This window comes from Rhopalosiphum maidis, chromosome 1 (genome assembly GCF_003676215.2).
Source record: "Rhopalosiphum maidis isolate BTI-1 chromosome 1, ASM367621v3, whole genome shotgun sequence".
NCBI lineage: Eukaryota > Metazoa > Arthropoda > Insecta > Hemiptera > Aphididae > Rhopalosiphum > Rhopalosiphum maidis.
In genome coordinates, this window is record NC_040877.1 from 48,089,207 (window position 1) to 48,112,547 (window position 23,341).

Sequence of the window (23,341 nt, forward strand, 5' to 3'; positions counted from 1 at the left end):
TATCTTACATTTATTAACAACGTATTTATTTCAATATTTTAATGGAATTGTTAAAAAGAATCAACACGAAGAGGTACCTCGATGTATATTCAATTATTATTGTCCAAATCGATAATAATTATATAGACAATATACACCACATCAGTATTGGTGAGTGGTTAATAATATTCCCATTTAATAATGACACATCCATTAGCATAATATTTATCTTTAACAAACCTTTCAAATATATTAAAACTGTAGTATATGAACACGGTTTTATTTGAATTTTTGTTTAAAACCTTTAGACCGCATCCCTGCCAATTCTTTTGTTTAAAAGCCTAGACGCCAGCCTCATCATCCATGGTTTTCTCTTTCAAGAATAAATTATTCGTTTCTATGTTGTAGTTTTTTACATATATAAATATCATATATTATGTATATGTTTATGTGAGTACGAGTGAGTGTGCGCGCGCGCATATATGCGTAAAAAAATATCAGATATACAGAAAAAAAATATTCAAAAAGAATTCTACGGAAAGATTTTCATTTTTTCTGTATTTCAGACTATTTTTTTCATTCCAAAATACGTTTAGTTTTAACCCCCGAAAACTCCGTGACTGGATTATCGTGGAAAAAGCATATTTTTATTAATATCACCCACAGGCAGATTTTCAAAAGCACGCCCAATGCTTGAAGTCCTACGGATCCCTTATTTTAAACGTATTAAGTATGATTTACGCTAACGCGGTTTTTAGAACGTAGTAATTTATCTCAAAATAACCAACCAATATAAACTTAGTTTTTTCACAAGTTTTCTTTGATATATATATATAATTTATTTTTACATCATAAATCTTAAAAATGGATTATTACAATACATTATTCAGTAAAAATATATAATGTGGTTTGATCTAATAATGCTTACATAAAATTATAATACATAATAATTATTCTCAATACATTTTCGATACAATTTGTTGTTAAACGCAATATTAATAATAAAATTCATCGTTGATAGTTTGAATACGTGCACTTATTTTTATAGTTGATACGATACTCTTATACCTGCATAATAATATAGGTTACCGGTGTTATTTAAATCAAATTACATATATACCTCTGTTAAGTTAAAATGAATTCATAGTAGATATCTCAAGATAGTTTTTTAATTTTAACTTCATCGGACATTTTAAAATAAATTGAAACATTCTGAAATTAAAAATGTAAATATTAATAGTGTGTGTGTTATTTTAACGAACAGTACGTGAAAAACTCGCCACAGGCAGGGTCAATAGTTTACAGAATCAAAAGAATGTTGATAGGTTTTCCTTCATACTGCTGTGGAAAATTACAACTAGTGAGTATGTGAGTAAAGAGAAGTTCTGGTACCCAGATAGGAGGGAGAGTTAGTGCATACTGATGAAAGTTTCTTGTTTTTACTTGTTGAAGAAATCTTTTACGGAATTTGAAAACTGCTGATGAGATCAGAGAGTGGTCGTGGACATAACACATAATGATCCAAAACTAATTAAATTTCTACCTAGATACAACTCATTAACAGTGATGCTCTCTGAATGTACGATTTCAGTGTTTCGAAAATAGAACGCACTACACGCTATATTCAATAATATCATTCCATTAAACCACAGTGTAACTTTGTTATTGATAACATTACTTTATTTGCTTATACCATACTGTTAAATATACTAATATAACTAACGCGAATAAATACACATGGCACATGATATATATGATTGGAGTAAAATTAAATTTTATAGTTCACAATAATATAATTTGGGATAAAAAAAAAACATGTATATACCTATTACTTATAAATATTCAACGACAAACATTATTCCATTAAAGTAATCCCTAACGTGTAGGTTTAATAAACTTATTCAAATGATCATATTATAATATAACTTAATTTAACGCAATTGTCTCATATTACCATGATTTTATACCTAAAACTGAAAATGTTTCAGTGTTTTACAATTAAATAATTTATTATTATTAACTAATCCTTAAATGTGGTTGAAGAGTTGTAATTTATATTGATTTAAACTTTAAAGTATTTATTTGTATCCAGAATATTTCAAATAACATGTTATGATAAAAGGTACGTAATGTAAAATTATGCATCGTAATATTAAATGTGAATACGATAAATAATCACAATCAACACTTAGTTATTTATTGTCTATACAAACATAACTGAAATAAATTATCAGTAAAAACTTTAAATTATTTAGCTATCAACATTTTTTAAATATTGCTGAAATGCTAAACGTTTCCGTCTAGCAAAAGTCACTTTGTTTTTAAACAATTTGAAGTAAATATTACATACATTTTATCATATTTCATTTTCATATTATGTTTTATGTATTCAATGTTTTAGTTCATACCTACAAAAATCGATTAAAAACTAATACATTCATCAGTTGACATCAAATCTAAAACTATAGACGTCCATATAAAACTCAGCAATAATGGTTGAAAATGGTTAACGTGTATAGATTCATTATTGAATTTCATAAGCGTAGAACTTATCAAACATTTATACCGTATAATTTACGGCTATAAGTATTCAACACTTTTAGCCAGTTATAAATGATAATACGTTATGTAACGACTTCAGGCCGGCTTATAAAACTCAACGACAACAGCAATCATATTGTAACAAGATTAATTTTTGTGTTCAGTATAAGGCACGAGCAATCAACATGAAGACACATAAAAAAAAAATAGTCCCCGGAGACCGTCACATTGAGCCGCCCAAATCCAGCGGCGGGGGGTGTTTTTGTTGTCGAGAACAATTCTCCTCTCGCCCACCGAAACGCACAACTTTTCCCGATCGTCGACTGGATAGCCTCCGATCCCGTCAAAATGTCCCCCGAGCATTTTTCCATCTCGTTTTCAGAAATCATTTCTCAAAAAAAAAAAAAATTCACCACCACCACTGTATACCGCCATCGACACAACCGCGGGGAAACACATGCTTTTGTTTTATGAGTAAACATTTGTCGAACTCATCCACAGACACACTTTACTACCGTCTGTACCGCAGAGATGGTGGTGATGAGAGGCGAAAAGAATCATGTATTGAAAAGTAAAAGTCAACCAATGTCTATCAACTTTGTATCCTATTTTTTTTTTTTTTTTATCTTGTTCTTTTTCCTCCCTTTTTTATTTTTATATATATATAAGAAAACCGCTCAAGATCGAGGTTCTATACAACTCCCATGGGAATATAACGAGCACTTACATGATCCCATCCCCTCCCACCACTAACCATTCAGCCGAACTGTAGTTGCCGTCCGATTTCCCGTATCCGGCTTTACCATTTTCCTTTGCGGTTCGTTGGAAACCATGCACACCATTCATAAACGTCTCTACCGCTTATTACATAGATCCAAAGAGAACGTGAATCTGCTCATTGAACCACCGTCCACGCCCTCAACCTCATCTATTCTTCAAGCACTTTGCTAATTATGCACAACTCATTTCATCTTAATTTCCTGTGTACACACGAGCATTCATCAGAATTCTCGCTCGTGAAACAGAACTGCACTCGTAGTTTGAGTGGCTGAAACGGCAAGCAAAACTCATTTCATATATTATATATAAATAATTTTAAGTAGGAAACATCTTCACATGGCATTTTGTTTTCTGTTATGACTACTTATTGGTTCACCCTAAAAATAGTATATAAATAACTGCTGGAAATCTAACTAAAAACCATGAGGTTTTATATTTTAGTTTGAAAAATTGTAAATGTTCTAGTATAATTATTATATCGTATTGTATTTATTATTTATGATTTCCAAACATGCGTATAGTATTCAACTTAATATTTATACATATGATTACTATAACTTATATACTGTATTTAATTATTTTGTATTAATAACAGTAATCATAATATCAAATAACTATGAAAAAGAAGCCATACGGAGAATTGAAACAATTATCATTGACTTATAACCCAATAATGAAATAAATGTTATGTAATATGGACGTATATCAAACGTAACTGGTTTTTAAATAATTCTAGTTTTTAAAAAAAAAAATAGTAATAACACTTCAACTAGTATCATATCAATCATGAAAATAAATATATTTCATTAGTTATTTTATAAAAACATTAAATTATAATTTTAGTTTATAATAACTGGATTTTCCTAAAAGGATCTAATAATTTAAAATTATTAATTACACTAGGCACTTGTAAAGGCTTTTCATAATCATCTATTCATATATTGCTATAAATTTACATTAAAAATCGAAATATCTAATAAAATCAAAATATTTACTTAATTGTCTTATGAGCAACTACTTTGAAAAATAATTTAAAAAAAAAAAATAATTAGTAATTGTATTTTATATAATTATTATGAAATCTACAATTATTTTACAAGTTAAATATTATTTCTATAGTATTATAAACATTTAAAAAATTTAAATTACAATAAATATATCCTATTAACTAAATAGTATGTACTCTTGCAAAAATCAGTCATTTATTTTATGCTGATGATTAAGTTATATTTATAGGAATATTCAGCAATTTATTCACGTAAGCATTATTTCTATAATTTAAAAATTGCACAATTGGATTATTTCAAGGTGTTAATTTATAAAGGAAAATCAATATTTATAAATAATATTTAACTGAAGACTATCTTATAATTTATAGTGTGTTTGTAGTGTATAGGTGTATTAGTGTATAGGTTTACAGAAAAAAGTCAATAAATAAATTTGAGCATTATTAGTAAACTATATTATCAACACTGTGTAAAAAATGTTTCTATCTATGTTACTTAAAAAATATATATATATGATTTTAGTCATATAAATGTTATCAAATCTAATTGAGACCATTATTAAACACCTAAAATTGTTTTTCGAATTCATGACGTGTAAGACATAGCTTGTACACGACGTGTCCGGCATTTTCACTTTTTATACTATCCACTTTCTTACTTCCTATATAAAAAGGTGTCTGAAAAATTTCGTTTCCCGTCTCTATCCTATCACATGCTGTATACTATTTCATCGGTTTCTTCGTTCCGTCTCGGACAATTATTATTCGACCCGCAAGGGTCGCGACGCCGCGTCATCGTCAACGAAAACTGTTTTTTTTTTTTCATCTATGTACCCGTTTCCACATTTAAAAATGTTTTTGCGTTTATTGAAATCCGGTGTTGGATGGTGTTAAGGAGAAATGCACTACGAGGACGTAGCTGTTGTCACAGTTTCCGCTGCTACACTGACACCACCGCGCCGTCGTTGAGGACATGGAGGCGACGATCTTACTTGGAATGTGCGCGTACACCCCTCCGAGAGAAATAATAGAAAAAAACAAACACAAAGAGTAATCGACGGAATCGAATTTAAATACAAAACGTGTAACGGCCCATTATTTCGGTAATCGTTTATTTATACACGACAACGTCTGATCCGAAGGGTGGGTATGGGCTGACGACGACGACGACTTGTCTTTGCCACTGTTGCTGCGATTGGAATTCGAAAAACGATAAAAAATAACGCTTTCCGGGAAGCTCTTACATATACACGCACAAATAGTATATACTTTATACATACACATACATATACCATATAATATGTAGATATTATTATATATCCATATACATAGATATATATTTGTTTCTATATATCTATATATATATTTATATGTATAAATGTATGTATTATATGCGCCGTATACATTTTAGTGTCCGAATAATGATAATAATAAAAAATTATACCATTTTTTTTTGCACGATACTTTCTAACAACAATTTAATATTATTACAATATAATATTTTATACGTTTTAAAGTCAACATGATTAAACATAAACATTAATTTTCTATTTACCCTACTCGTCGTTACACTATATCGTGAAAATGTATCTCAAATAAAACTCCTATTTCATACTTCTTATTTCTTATATGATGATCTTCGTTTTATTTCATAGTTTCTATTTTTTAATGTTTTTATTAAAAATCATATTTGTATAGAATTTTAGTTGTTCTTTATAACTTATTACCTACAATATTATCTCAAACAATAAATAGTGATAAACCATTAAAATCTAATTAACCTGATGCCCTAATACCATTTTGCAAATATGATAATTGTAAAGATCAAATTATTTCTATTAAAAATAAATTATTCTTGTAAATCTACAATTACAAAATAACACGAATTTCAACTTTACAAAAATATATTTGTAATTAAGCCGTGTGTTTTGAAGTACATAAAAGTCTGATTTATAAACATTTCCTCGAAAATTTTCCTTTCAGATACTTTCCTATCTACTATTGTAAGATATTTTATCGTTTAAGATACTTTATAATGCATCGTTAGATCTACTTGGTATGATGTTCTCCACCCTATGACGTTTCCACAGAATATCGTAGAAAGGTATGCTCATATACATACATAAATCAGAAATATGCGTTTCGCTAAGGAACAAGTCGATATGGATATGAGAAATATGACTTGTCATCGTAAATATAATAATGAATACACAAGTATGGAAATTATTTTGAAAATTATGTTCTTTAATTGATTTAAGACCATACTCGTATTATTAATTTCCAAACTTACATTCAGAGATTTGACTACATGAAATAATTAGGCTTTAAACAGAATTTTTAAGCTTTGTATTTTTGTACACTGTGTTTTATCTTAGGCTAAACGGCCTTTAATAAAATAATTAGAAATTAATCATGTGACACCCATAACTTTAAAATATGAATTAAATTAATAGAATTCAAAGATAAAAAATTATCAAAATATTTAATTATCAATAAATTAATAATAAAGTATTTAAAACATTATAATATAATTTAACTAAACTAAAATCAGCTATTGATTTTCTAAAGATATAAAACTAATAAATTAATTTAATAGATGTTTACTATAATAGGTGTATATATATTAGTTATTTTTAATATGACATGGATATTTATTATCGTTATTTAAATAGAAAATAGAAAATTTTAAAAATATATTGAAATTTAAAAAAGATTGGCTAGTGAGAACTACTTTGCTGTACAGTAGGTTTCGTGTATTTTACTGCAATAGATGTGTTAAATTTAAATTCAATTATAAATCATTGTACTTATACAAAAACCTATTCTGGATGAAAAGTCTAAAGTAAATAATTGTGTTTCCTTTCTTTGGTTCCAGAAGGAACTACTTATGAGAAATATTTAAATAAAATTAAATATTCTACACACGATTTTGTTATTAACAAATATTTGTAGTTTCTTCATTTTAATTTTTGCGAATTATATAAAAATGTAATATTCAATAATAAATTGTACCAGTGTATTTTTAATATTTTTATACATACATAAGAACAATTAATACGGAAAAATTGTCAATAATCTGAAGAAACAAATCATTTTTTATCATAAAAAAATCTAAAATTTTCCATGCCTATAAAAAGCAGTGTTAAGTGTGCAAGTATTAAAAATTTAGATAATTTTACTATATTCAGAAAATAAAAATATAAATATTTATAAATATTTGGTGAAAATAAATTCAAGTATTTACTTTTATAATAAAAAAAACAAAATTAATTAAAAATTAAAATACTAACTTTGCGTAAAGATTCCCGTTTGTCCTGATTATTTTAAAAAGCACTGAGAATTTTTTTATTTTGATCCCCTAAAGTACCAACTAAATTCAATTATCTACTAGAAACTACCCCAAAGCTGATAATTTAAAATTTTACTGTCCCAAAAGATGCTAACAGACAGAAAACTACACACATATCATTGTAAAATTAATACATACATATCTCCACTCAGAATCTAAAATTAATTATTTTAATTATTTTTCCATTGACATTCAAAGGATTAAAATTGGTAGTTTGTAATAACGTCAATAATGAGAACAGGCTTTATATCACCTTATAAAATATTTAAAACAATTTTGAAATTGTAAAAATAAATTGAAGTTCAATAAGCAAGTTGAACAAAAATTAATTACACGGTGTAATGACAAATAGTGTTTTATTTTTTTATTTTAATTTTTTTTTTTTTTTTTGGCGCGAGACAAGTAAAAATTAGCGCGTAGGGCTCGCTTATAAATTAAATCAGACGTTTTCAATTAAATTCACGAAAGTTTGTTTTCGAAACATGTGTTTTTATGTGCAAAGGCCCCGTGGACATTGGTTTTCGAAAAGGGATCGCTCCGCTACAACGGTTGGCGAAAAGAGGAGGACGAGGACGAGGAGACGTAGAGACCGCAGGACCGTCGGTCGACGGCAGTTGGGGGTGGTCCGGCTCCCATAAATCAGAATACTCGTTTTCCTACCCTTTAATTTGCCCAATGTGTATATGTATACCCTATCGCAATTAATTAATGTGGTTATCGGTGGCTGAGTGCGAGCGTACGGCGACCGAACAGCGCCGCAGTTTTTCGTGGAATACGTCTACTCGTGAGGTATTTGTTATTCCAAACATTTTTATCATTATTATTTTTTCTACTCGTCCGTCCATTCGAGAAATAAACCTTGCAAATCGTTTCACATACGCTCATACACAAATTTCGATCAAAGGTAAATACTAAAGGCCCACTTGGTATATTGCAGCACGATAACCTTTATATTATTATGCACGTACATGTGCATATAGATTACTATAATATATTATATAGATATTATACACGGTAAACCACATGCTTTACTGCGTCTCTTGTATTGTTGAATTTTATTAGATGTGGTCGTTTCAGTACCGCGTGAGTGCGAGAGTTATATGCTTGTATTCTCGAAAAAAAAGTATCCAGTTGTTTCTGCATTAAGCTAACTGCAGTTTGCGCCTTTTATTATAGGTAGGTACCGACATAATTTTATTGTTTCACATATTTTCTCGGGTAATCGTATGTGCTCATCGTCGACGTGTAAATATTTTCCGGTGCTATTAATCACATATTGTGTACCTTTAAACCTTTGAATAAACCAGAATCGACCTTTAAGTGCAAAAAATAACATTGAATGCGTCAATTATAATTTATTTACAAAATTAGTATAACAAACAATATTATTAAATTATCATTATAATATGAATAGACCGTATAACGATAATTAATGGTGGCAGCATACTTGAGTCTTTTTGTTTATTTACCCATCACGAAAATGATATAATAATTGTTATTTTCTAGTACGCTATGAACAACAATTAATATATCAATGGAATACGCTGACAATTTTATTGATTGCGTTATTAAATATATTTTCAACATTTTTATTTCAATACATTGTAAATTAACTTGTACAAACTATATTATAAATACAATATAATAATAATAATAAAATACAACAAACACTAAATTAATATAGTACATACCCACTTACGATGTGTACATACATGACATATTATGCATACGAAAACAAATTGAATTTCTAAAAATGTGTAAATTAGATTGGAATTTTAACTGTTTTTAGGATTATTATGTTATTGAACTTTTTTTTACCAGATACCACGTTAAAATTAATAACAAAATATTGTACAACTCTAGAATTGTTCAACATGTATCACGTACTGTTAGTACCGAACCAAAACGAACTTATTTACTAGCCCATGTCGAATACGACAAACAATAAGAAAACAGAAGAAAAATAATTTAATATCTCGTGACTTTTGAGGGGGAACAAGATTGTAAAAACACTTAGGGACAATAATCCCGGCTATTTTTTTTTTTCAATTTGCTGTGGAGACACTTTACGTGATTTAATAATATATCACGAGATGCCTGTTGTCGATAATAACCATATTATATTGTTGTATGTTTCAGTGAATGGTTTCGAGCCAGATTTTTTGTTTCCACTGGAAAACGTGACTATTGCCCAGGGCCGAGACGCGATATTCACGTGTGTGGTCAACAATATCGGTGGTAACAGGGTGAGTGCTCCCGAAGGCGGCTTCACTTCAGCCAGGGTCGGTATCAGTAACTATGAATCATAAAAAAAAAATGAAATTATTCTTCGCACCACGGCTTCGTCTATCACCAGCGCTGCACAATTTCTCACCTTTTACACTAAATCTACACTATGCTCTACATAGACTTGCACCACGTTAGCTCTATGCACGCAGAGCACTGAAAAACGATAATTCTTCTCATAAAAAAAAAATAATTTTTTTATTGACAACTTTCGTTTAGTCTGATCAGTTGTATAAATAATAATACGTAGTAGGGCCATTTGAAAATAACTCAAATGTATAAAACCTGCACTTAGAACGTACTTTCTTGAAACTAAAGTTTTTGTTAGGTCAAGATCTTAAGTTTCTGTTAAATGCCCATTATATCATTCGTTTTTTTTTTTTTGCCAGTAATGCCAGATATCATAAACAAACATTAAAAAATACCAATTAATCGATAGTAATCTAATAGTCCTTTAAATAATATGATTTAGTGGCCCATAATCGGTCCACTAGGTTTTAGCAAACCATTTATTATTTTTTCATGCAACTTGCATGTCTCTCTGATACTAAAAGATACAATCTTAGATCCTATATTTCCTTAAAACAACATATTTTTTTTTTTTTAACTTCAAATACCTTACTATTCTAAAATCGTATATTTATCTTATTATTATTCAAGTTCACGATTTTGCATAAACATTTACTACTTTAATATATGAATTGAAATTTAATTCATATTCGAAAAGTTTTATAATATAATGTTGTATTTAACAAGTCAATTAATATATTTTGTACATAAATCAATGTTATAGCCCTCATAATTAAAACAAACCCATTTTAAATATTAAAAGCTTTTTATTATATGTGTATTTTATTATAATGTATCAAAATAATTGACTCTCCAAAAGTTATAAGTACAATTTCACAAATTATTTGTATTCCCTATCAATTTTCAAATATAAATAAACTTTTAACCCAGTTATCTTTTTAAAATAATAATTTGATATTTTAGTTAATAATCTTAGTCTAAAATATTAAACTCATTCTATTATTTTAAATTATCTATAGGTAGTTGGTATATTATTGTGCAATAATAAAAAAAAATTCTTAATGTCCTAATAAGTATATGTAAAAAATAAGAGTGGAGCATTAATATAAAACAGCGATCAGCTGAATAATGTTAAAAATGCATACACTAAATATTTGAAATATTATTTTAATTTGTTATTTTGTATAAAATTATGTCGAGAAATGCTAAGTTATAAGCTAGCCCAAAACTACCGGCGAACTTAAAAAAAAAAACCTAGGAGGATGATTTTAATAGCTAACTAAGTATGTCCGCGTACAGTTGCGGATACATAATTGTAATAATTAGGTAGCCAAACAAATTTAAGCTTCACAGATAATATTAAATTAATTTTGTTTATTAATATTACTACAAAATTATCCCATTGTTACAATAATTATTCTATTTATACAAACATCAAAAATATTTATAAAAAATAGTTTCGGTCAATGCAATTTCAAAAAAAAATATTACGTAAGTATATTTTTATTATATAAATTCTATAAATATTGTAAGTTCATCCCATTGCGCAACCATTATAACATTAGATAGATACTTCTGTTCATTTTTAACAGTCAATCGAAATGATGATAGCTTCAACAGTAACTCAGATACCTAATGCTTTTAAATACGCAACATTGCCACATGTTAACCCAACTTGGAACTTGGCATCGCCAATGTTAACTATATATTTTTACATTATAAAGTTACACTCTATATTATACACGAATGACTGACTGCACATTTGCAATTAAAGATTGTTAAATGCAAGTCAAATAGTACAATCTCTGGATTCATTATATTTTCTGCGGTAAATTTAGTTAAAAGATTTTTTTTTTTTGCATTACATACATAAATCAAAACTATTGATTTCTGTAAACGCCCTTGAATATTTTTTACACGTGTACAATTTAAATTTTTTTAAATAATTTTAAACTGTTATTGTAAATAGTAGAATTCCAAATTATTTTTCATCGATTATTTATTGGTTATTTTATTGAAAATTTTGATTGCTTTTCATCTGAAAATTATAATTATAATCTATGCATTTTTCAAACCGTCGTGATTACATTATATTTCAATTTTCATTGAATTAGCTGATTTTATTAGGAAAAGATAGCTTTAATAAATTTACATTCGAATTGGGAACGAAACGCTCCATCCAATACAGATGTCACTGTCAGATTTTAATTATTCGTTACGTTTAAGAATTTTTGGTGGTGATTTCAATGCAATTTTTATCTATTATGTACATATTGTATATATTAAAAAATAAACATTTCACGCGTATGAATATTTTTCCGAACTTAAATTATAAACTTCGATTTAAACGTGCAAAATTAAAAAAAAAAAAATAATAAAGTGTTATTGATACTTATTAAATTATTAAATATCATATAAATATAACTCGTTTTAGTCGTTAGTTGTCATATTCATGCAGTTCAACCACAAAAATCAAAATTTTATCTAAAATATTATTATAATTAAGACTGGAATTTTGTCATGTTTTTTTTTTTAAATACAAATTATAAAAACGTAGCTCAATAATTAAAAAATATGTCACATACTTACATGTAATACTCCGTATTCTAATGTGATTAAACAATACAACTATTACGTTAAAAAATATTATTACTTATAAAATGTGTGTTATACCATAATACCGAATTTATACTGAAATTGTTAGTACTATATTTGTCCGATAATATAAAAACCTAATTTAATTTTAATGTTAGTACAACCTTTTTCTAGTTTTTTTTATTTACTTTTTATTATTTTTAAGTTGTTTGGACTATTTTCTTTATCAATTTAAGTAGTAAATAGAATATAAATAAAACAGTATAAAAAAAATAATATCATCACACACACACTTTTGAAAACCTCTTAACGAAACATGATACATCAATAACATTTAAGCTATTTACAAAAGATAAAATTTTTAGATAATTTTTATTTATTTTCACCATCCAACTAAGTACAATTTTTACAATGCATCCTTTTTTTAATAAATATTATAATTGAATTCAAGAAAGATATTATAGTAAAAACAATAGTTTAACTTAACAAGTAGAAAAAAAGTGGTATAATGTTTTTTTTAATTTCTTATCAAATATTAATGTATAGAAATTATTGTTGAAACAAAGTAATGGTTAAAGAAACCTATCATAATGTGAATAATGTGATATTGTTAAGTAACAAAATTATAATAATATTAGCAATAATGTGTTAATTTCGTATAAAGAATGTAAAAGTCGTAATTTACAAGGCTATACATGTGGCCGGAGCATTGGTTTTAGTAATCTTCCTCCCCATGGAATGTACTCAGAGTTTCGTAATTATTTTACGCCTTGAGACGCAATGACAGTAGCCAAAAAACCTCTTTCGCAGAGTATTAACCATCTTTCATTATAAACTTCCCGAACACACTGATCCGCTTATCGACCCATGCATCACCGGTTACCAACGATCGCCATGATCGGATTTGAAACGAAAACTTCCCAACTCTGAAATTGGAACAACTCATGGACGAATAACTGCAGAGGACGTATTTCTACACTTCTTCTCTGCCTCATATTCCTTCACCTTACTTCCCTTTTAATAAACCAAATTCCACTACCTCAGTTAGTTTGCCCTACGCCCTTGTGAAAATAATCTCTTCAGCGCACAAATAAACCGCTTTGTACTCGATTGTGTTACCATCGATAATATATTATTATACATTATGAACCAGTCTTTTGTAAATAAATATATCGCAAATCTAACGCAACACACGTGTAAAAATGCCCGATTAATCTATTTAATTTTAACGTGCTATATTAAATATTAATAATTATAATGTGGATTAATCTAAATGTAGCAATTAGTTCACAGATTCTATAGTGATATTTTTTGTTTTCATCGATCCAGTATTATACTAGAATAATATTTCACAAACCTAATTTTAAAGATTATATAGGTACTGAATTAAAATTTAAAATGTTTATTTGCAAAAATAAATATTTCAAATGCAATATAAGTATAATGTATAATGTAATTCACAATACAAAATAAAAAATTATTTCCTATCCTACTACAAAAAAACATTATGTGAAATATAGATTTACATAAATTATACATTTAATATGAAATGTTTGTTTATAAGACGTAGTTGGCAGTACTCTTGATAACCACTGAATATATTGTAATTCGTTTTGTGCCGTTATATATTGGAATCTCGAAAAAAAGTTTCTAGGCTTGTTTTTATTCCAGGAATTGATCCACAATTCACGCAATATAAATGTTCTTAAAATACGAAAATTGAATACTTTTTTAATATTTATATTTTCTTCTGGTTACGCGAACAAAATCTCGTTACAGTTAATAGTTAATATTATACAAGCATTATTACCCGATTCAAAAAAAAAATAAACAAATATGCATAAAATACACCACTCATCTTATTTCTATTTGATTGTACCTCAATTGACGACCACTTTGGTATCGATGTACTTCGCTTTGCAAAAAATCCCAAACGAAATAAATAATTCACCTGTGGCAGATTGGATACAGCGCTTAGTGTATTTGGGCTTAAGTGTAATAACTTCATGAGCAAATCGGTTTACTTCTAAAGTACCTTTAGTTCGTGAAAACAATTAACAACAATAATAAAGAATATTTTTAAGAGACAACCTGTTAACACGATATAAAAAAAAAATAGGCAAGTGGGTATACTCTGTTATATATTAAGTGCCGAGTGAATTACTTCTACGAATGTGTAATACTTGAATTCAATGATATAATATCATTGTAGGTATACAAAAAACGATTCTGAGCGAAGGCAGTCTGTTAGCATATATCACAAACTAAATTTCATGGTATGGTATAGTATATTGAGTGTGTTACTACTAAAGGGACCATTTATTCCCTAAAAGGCCTTTTTTCTTTAAGAACTCAATTTAAATAAATTTAAAATGTTTAGGAAACAAATATTTAAGAATTTATAGGTTAATTTAAAATGATTATAATTATAAACATTTTACTTGAAATTAAATAAACAAAATATATTTAATTATAAAAATTACTTATTATTGCTTGTTTTTTGTTTTATATACCCCGCTAACTAAGTCTGCAAACGCCTATGTCTATTATTTTTATTAAATTCTATAAAACTTTTTTATTATTGTATTATTATATAAACTCTAAGTCTATAAGACTTTAACATAACAAATGTCAAAACAATAAGAATACGGCAATATTAGGTATGTCAATGATGGTATATTTTTCATTCACGACAAAAATTGTTTTATTTATTAAGATTTTATATTATTTATAATATTTAAATGACATAATAACTATTGGTTTCTGAAAGTTTATTCAGTGTTTGGAATTAAAATGAATTGAATAGTTTATTTTGTTTAAAGTTGATAAACAAAATAAACAAAAAGCTATTTATATGTATATAAACAACCAAATTATATTATACTACACAAAAGAATGGTAGTCTGGGAAAAAAACAATATCATTGTCAAAGGTAGCCAAATGGAGATACACAAAAACATTTTAACCGTAAATATTTGCCGACAAGTAAAGAATTTTCAATTGCTCCGAATTCTTGACATTTTCAATGTTTTTGGAAGATTGTTTTTAACACGAGTCAGTAGTTTGAGTTTTGGAGTTGACTGCACTCAAAACAATGAACTTAAACACAGCTTATAGTAAAAATGTGTAATTAAATATTGCAAAAATATCAAATAAGAACACTTAATTGTATTCCATAATATTTGTAATACATATAATGTTGTCATCATAATTTGCTCTGTGCATAGAAATAAAATAATTTTCATTTTTTAATAATTTAACTTATGTTAAAAATTCGTTTATTTTTCTCAAAATGTATTAATTATAAATTCCTAGCTAAAATGGAAAAATAAAAAGTTTATTTATTAATTATAAATATATTAAAAAAATAATAATATACTATAAAAAATGGCACAATATTTTATAGATGTCCAATAGTTGCATTAAAAATTATATTTGAAGATTATAATATTGATTTAAAAAAATATATATAATTTCTATAATTTATTTATACAATCATTTTGTTAATGAAATAATAAATATACGTAAAAAAAATAATACAATATAAAATAATTAATAATAAATATAATACTCATAAGATAGTCTAAAGTATTTCACATCATTAATTATTAGACTAGTATACAATATAATAAATTATATATTACTATATAATAGAAAGAGGTAGTAAGATAAACAAAAAATTCTGCAACATTAAATATATCATAAAAAAATATAACTAAAAAAGTAAACTTAAGTAATTATAAACCATAGGTCATTAGTATAAATTTACTTTTTTTTATATCAAATGGATCCAATTCCAATAAAATAAATAGTCTCGTTTTTAGAAAACTATTTCATGTTCATAAATTTACTTAATTATTGCTAATAACAAGAAACAGTTAAATTATCTTTTAAGGATCTAAAGAATAAGGTTTATTATCTGTCACTTTAGCTAGAAGCAACAACTTAATTATGTTATAATAGCCCATAAATTAAAATGTGATAATATCATTGTTTGACCTTTCACTCTTTGACTTTTTATTATTAGCTTAATGAATAAAGTTAAGTATGCTCAGACCCTTTATATTAAACTATATAATTTGTAACTCCCAAATTACTTGTTATGGCAGCTAACAAGCTAAGATATTTTGATAAACTATAATATTCAAATAATCTTATAAATATTTTAGTGTTTATAATGAACTATATATATATACATAAAATACGAAGTTCTTTGTTAGCATAGAAAACTCGGCTATGCTATAATAATATCATTGAAAAAATAAAAAAATCTGAGACAGACGAAATGACTTATATAACTGTAACGTGTAACGATATTTATATTTTAAATGTCCATGTGTGCGTTTGAAGTAATCCGCAACTTATATAATTAATATACCTAAAACATTAAATTTGACAAATTAACACGAGTGACAGCAAATGAAAACTACATATGCATTACATACACATCACTACGGCGTGAGCCAATCAAACACAAATCACGAATCACGAGACATAAACGAAATAAACGTCTTTTCGTCTAGTGATTTTCCGTTGACCGGAACCAGCGCACAGGGTAGGTAGATCAGTAAATAGGTTAGCAGTAGATCGACTTTCGATATATAGACAAGTTGTTAAAGGTTGAACTCATAGAAAGTACGTAGTATTGGTAGGCAAGAGTGCGGCGCAGAACGTGCTGCAGGCCTAAGTGCGGTATAAGGAGTGCGCGTAGTCAGCGGCCGTAGTAGTAAGGCAATACGCGAGCAAAGGTTTGACAAATCCCAATACTTATATAAAATATGTATAGTTTGTTGAAAGGTCGCATTGTGCGGTGCGACGAGTCTCATTATAATTCTAAAGCCCGCCAAACTGTTGAAGGGGTGAGAACAAGGAGCTCTTTTTCCCGGCGAGGGTGTGAGACAAGGGTGAGTGATGTTTTCCACACGCACGCCACCACCACCACCACCACCACCACTGCGGTATCGTCGCCAACGCCATCGCCGCTTTTGCCCCCCCCCTCCCCGTCGAGCATTATTATTCATCGGCGCGCGACTTCTCCGGTGGTGGTCACCGAAACATATTCTCTAGTCGAGAGGATCTCGTCGGGATCTGCAGCATACGATATAAATATATTATTATTATTGTTATCGTTGTTTGACCGGAACTCGCATTCGGCCCCGTCTGAGTGATGACAACCGTTTTACTTGCGTCGTTTTGTCAACCTCCATCAGCTATCGTGGACCAGTGGGTCCAAACACCCGAGACATCACCCCGCATAACACCAAACATGACATATATTATTAAATAATGTTGTGGAATGCACACGGCGTATACGACTGCAGCGAGGATAGGCTGCAGCTTTTTCCTTTTTTTTCTTACACCCGCCGTGTTTTTTATAATATATTATTTTGATCGAAATTTCAATTATTTTTCTCATCCATGAGTCTCTACAAAAAACATTTCAAATTATCACACGAATTTCAACGTAACATTAAAATTTTTTTCGTAACTTTTGCAATGTAACGAAATTACCTAAAATGTAACAAAATAACCGTTATACAAAGTTCATGTTGTTATATAATATTAAGTAAAGGAATATAGTTAATTCAATTTAAACAACCAAAAACGTTATAAACAACTATGAAATTATTGACGATTACAAAGTATGAAAAAAATTATAACTTATGTATATTTTCGTGCACAAATTAAACTTTTTATTGTTGTTATTTTGCAATGATCCCTCTCCTTAAATTATACTGATACTTATACCAAACTAAAACTACTATTAACTGTACGATATAAAAACTACCATCGTGTTTTCCCGTAAGGCTAAAATAGGAAAACAGAAAATACGGTAATATTTATCAGTGTGTGTAAAACATTACACAATACATTTTTATAAAATTATTGTTATTGATAATATAACTTTAATTGATTAATTAATTAAAAACACATATTCAATATCAAATTAACTCCGTATATGTGTTTATTTACTCACTCTTATATTGAATATCATCTAACATGGTCCATAAAGTAAAATGAAAAACGATTTCCTTCGTGCTGTGACTTCTAATATGGTGGTAAGTTGCCAAAACTTCTACTACGAACGAAACGTGATCGACCCAGTTATATACTTTTTCTCATCATAGTAAAAAATAAAGAAATGAGGGAGGAGGAAAAGTTCCCCAATATTCTATTCGGTCGACAGCGAACGCGAAAACACATCTATTGATGTTGCGATAACATAAACAGATAAATGTAACAAAGAATTACAAGGAGACGATGGTGGCTTTTCCCTTACCTATAGTCCAGTGAAATCCTCATTCCTAGTACATTTCTCAATTTCCTTTTTTCATCAACGCCCTACCCAAAGAATAAACGCGGGTCGAATTCCGTAAACTTCAAGCCTTAAAAAAGTTTAAGTCGATCATAAGAAAAATAAATTGTGTAAACGAAAAAACATCAACTCGTCCACTTCAATTTAAACGGGCACTTTTCCAATGTTTTTTTATTAAATGATAAGCAAGTAAACATAAAGAAATTATAAAGAAATAGTTACCTTACTCATCAAGACACCTCGATTGCCTACTTAGAACGCCGTCGTAAACAAAACGCTCAGTTATGACTACAGAACGTAAGCATTAATGTCACACAACGCGCACAATGCCTAAGAGACCAAAAAGTAATTTTAAGAAACCAGCAAACACAATATCCTAAGAGTATAATAAACGTCAGCTCCAATTTTCCAATTATCTTAAATAAACCTTCTCTATACAGTAAAAAGTGTTGTAAAACGGAAAAAATGATCTCATTTAACTATTTAAGTTTGCTATAGGTCATTTATACATAGTAAAATATTAATTGTATTATTTGAATACCAAAAATGAATCATGTTCAGATATAAGATGATAATAATAATATTTAATTAGAAAAACGTTAAAGAAAACATTAAAATTATTTACTTATTATGAACGTAAATTTAAATAACTTAATTATAACACAAAAATTAAAACATTTAATTAAATGTACAAAAGTTTGGATTACAAAATATGTACTTTGATTTTTAAGAATAAATATTTTAATTTCAATGTTTAAAATGACTAACAAAATTTTAAAATATACTTTATATTGAAATAATTATAATATTTAGTTATATATTTACTTTTATTAAAAAAAAACCCCGTGAATTTCATAAATAGTCAATGAATTATCTCAATAGATTTTATATATGAAATATTCAGTTAAATATTTACTTATATTATATATGTAAAACATTTTAAATTAAGAGTTTAGATAAACATAATAAAAATATTTGTATTCTTCTTCCAAATACAATGCAAGCTATACTTTTATACAAACCAATCATACATAGTTTTTACAAAGAGTCGTTTTTTAATAGAACAGTAAGTAGGCTAAAAAAAAATCGAAGTATGTCTAGAATGTTTATACATTTGAATATACACGTATATTCACCCTACCAAATCCCATTACGTAATGGATTTCCATCGCATCGTATACAATATCTTTTGATCCAATACTAAACCTCAATTTTAGTACAAAACAGCACATACCAGCACATGTATATTTTCTGCACTATCTATTATATTTAAATATTTTATAGAAGAAATCACTTTTATAGTACAAATGGCACTATTAGAGTAGACTAATACCTAATATGTATTATTGTCTTAATAATTTACTATAATCTGTAATACAATGATAATAATCATAAGTATGAGCGTGAAAATTAAATCTTTCTTATTAATTGTATTATCCATGACATTAAATTATTATTAATGCAGATGGCAAATAAAAAAAAAAACTGATTTACTAATTCATATATATATATTTGTCAAAACTACTAACGCATACTTATGATTGCTGTGTATGACAAATTACATATTATATGATTTTAACACACTTTTGGTTGTACTCAGGTTGCTTGGATTAAAGCAGATACGAAGGCTATATTAGCTATTCACGAACACGTTATCACGAACAACGATAGGTTGTCCGTCACGCACAATGATTTTAACACATGGACACTAAATGTTAAGACTGTTCGGAGAGAAGATAGAGGCACTTACATGTGTCAAGTCAATACTGACCCAATGAAAAGCCAAGTAAAATTCTCTGAAACGTTACTAAAACATAAATATATATATATATACATGTATATATTTTAATTGACTAACCTTCTATATTTTCTTGTAGAGTGCTTTTCTAGAAGTAGTTATACCACCAGACATCGTATATGAAGACACTTCCGGAGATATGATGATCCCTGAAGGTGGTTCAGCTAAATTAATTTGCAAAGCTCGAGGATATCCTGAACCAAAGATTTTATGGAAAAGAGAAGACGGAGGAGATATAATTGTTAGAACTGGAACTACAGTGAAAACCAAAAGTAAGACGAGTAGACTTGTAAGACGAAGTTGACGAAAAAAACCTTATTCTAGATGTATGGAGTAGTAACAAATAATCTGTTAATTATTATTTGAAAATAAATCTTATAATCAAATATACAAAAAAAAGATAATATACTGGACACATAATTTTGTACAGTTATTTATAATGTAATCCATACCAAAATACCTGTTGTATTAACACAATTAAATTAATAAATAAAAAAAAATAATATAATTAAACCAATTAGTAAATTGTTTGTTGAATAGTTAGGCTAGGTTTTTTATACTAGTTTTATTGGAATTTATTAAATCCACATGTATTATTATATTATAGTACATCAGTTATTAAATAATTTTTTTGGATACCAAAGTTTATAACTTTTTCCGTTATTTTTGTACTTAGTTGTATATTTTATAAAACTAAAATAATGTATTTATTAATAAAATTATAAATATGTATAAATGTATACCTACCAATTTATTAGTATTAATGAAATTCATAAAAGGTACATATTAATATTTTGTATGCACAGAAAAATACAACTTTATAGACATATTTTATATATACACTGCATCTAGATAAATTGTACAGACAATAATGAGATTCTAATTATAAAAATAATAATTATTATTATAATAATTTAGTTAAATATTTCACTATCTTAATTCATGCAATATATTTATTCTTTTAATTTGTCTTAGTGACATCAGTTGAAGGTGAATCATTACTTTTATCAAAAGTGACAAGATCAGAAATGGGGGCATACCTTTGCATTGCAGCCAACGGCGTACCGCCATCGGTTAGCAAAAGACTGATGCTTCACGTTCATTGTAAGTATATATTTATATGAATTATTCATTATGATATTCTATTATATTATACATAAAGATACAGCTGAAAAATTATTTTTTTGTGGAATATGTAGATGAAAAAAGAAAAATCGACGTAATTTCCTCCACCTAGCATCCCCTGGCGATCATTCAACAATGGCCCAGTGAAACAGATTTTAAGTTTTTTCGTCCCGATAGGGTTAGGTCTGATTGGCATTTATCACTGGTATCGAAAACGGTTCAAGTACAAAAGAGCATTAATAACGTCCATCTCTACTATCATTCTCTCTCACTCTTTTTAAAATAAATATATATATATATATTGATTTGTATAAAAGCCGATATACAGTACAAAACGGAATCAGCTGTCGACGAGAGTTATTTTTTTTGCTATAGAAAACTCGTCAAAAATGGAGAGAAAAAACCATTACCCCCACACAAATCACTTTTTGGTAGAATGGAGGATATAAACCCGGTAAAGCATTGTTGATGATCTCTATTGTGTGCTAAGCAAACGTGAATAAAATAGTGGGTTAAATATTAATTTTTTCGATTTGAATGTACGCTGAAAACTTCACATTTCCAAATTAATTAGTTAATATAAATTGGTTAAATAATGCAAGTCACATCTTTAACAATTGAAGTTACACAAATAAAAAAACAAGCATTAATAACAACAATTTATCGAAATACCTACTATAAAACAAAAATATTCAATAGTACGTATAAATCTTAGTTTAAAATTTAACATATTTTATATTAGATACCTACTTATTTTTTAAAAAACGTTATTATTTCATAATCGTTCATATTCGATTAGTTATCAAAAAGTATAGGTACCATTGTTAAATATAAAAATAATTTTTGAAAACAATGATACTTGAATTAATTAAATTCATAATTAATTTATATTACTATTCAATATTAATATTCTAAAATTCTCGATACATTATTAAATTAATGTCTCTTTCACAAAATTAAAAATTGGTTTGATACAACAATAAAAATAATCATTGGTTTTTTAATTTTATAGTTATTGTGTACTATGTACGTTAAATTATTTTAAATCGATATTCAATAATAAACATGCTAAATTATAGATAGATTATATTTTATATTTAAAAATCATAAAATTCTGTAAATTTACTTCATCAAATAATAATCGTATAACTTTTCATTTTGCTTTTAATTGTTAAAAGTGAAGAAAAAAAATGATAAGTATACATTAAATTTAAGTTAGGTAATTAAATTTATCTTTTCGAGAAATATATTTTTTATATACGCTTTTATTTAAAAATAGTAACTTCTAGAACAGCGGTTCCCCGCCGGTGGGAGGAGAATCCCCTACCAAGGAGGAATTTAGAGTCTGCTCGGGGGGAATATAGTGATGGTGGATTTACGAAAAAAATTATGTTATTTTACAATGTGTAAAATTGAAATCACAATATTAGTTTTAGAAAAAGGTAAAAAAAAACAGTCTCAAATTATACATTAAATTTTCTTATATTATTTTGTATTAATATTTTTGTTTTTAATTTTTATAGTTTTTTAAAACGA

At 27.5% G+C, this 23,341-nt stretch overlaps 1 protein-coding gene across 3 annotated transcripts in view; it reads left to right on the forward strand.

Moving 5' to 3' along the window:
* LOC113550676 (lachesin-like) overlaps positions 1 to 23,341 on the forward strand; it is a 181,233-nt gene that overhangs the window by 145,528 nt on the left and 12,364 nt on the right. For 2 of the 3 annotated variants that reach the window (XM_026952656.1, XM_026952655.1), the window contains exons 3-6: positions 9,795 to 9,937; positions 20,483 to 20,668; positions 20,760 to 20,952; positions 21,656 to 21,784. In XM_026952656.1, the coding sequence (XP_026808457.1) occupies positions 9,795 to 9,937; positions 20,483 to 20,668; positions 20,760 to 20,952; positions 21,656 to 21,784 (651 nt within the window). The remainder of the gene's footprint in view (positions 1 to 9,794; positions 9,938 to 20,482; positions 20,669 to 20,759; positions 20,953 to 21,655; positions 21,785 to 23,341) is intronic. The other variant, XM_026952657.1, reaches the window with a different exon arrangement.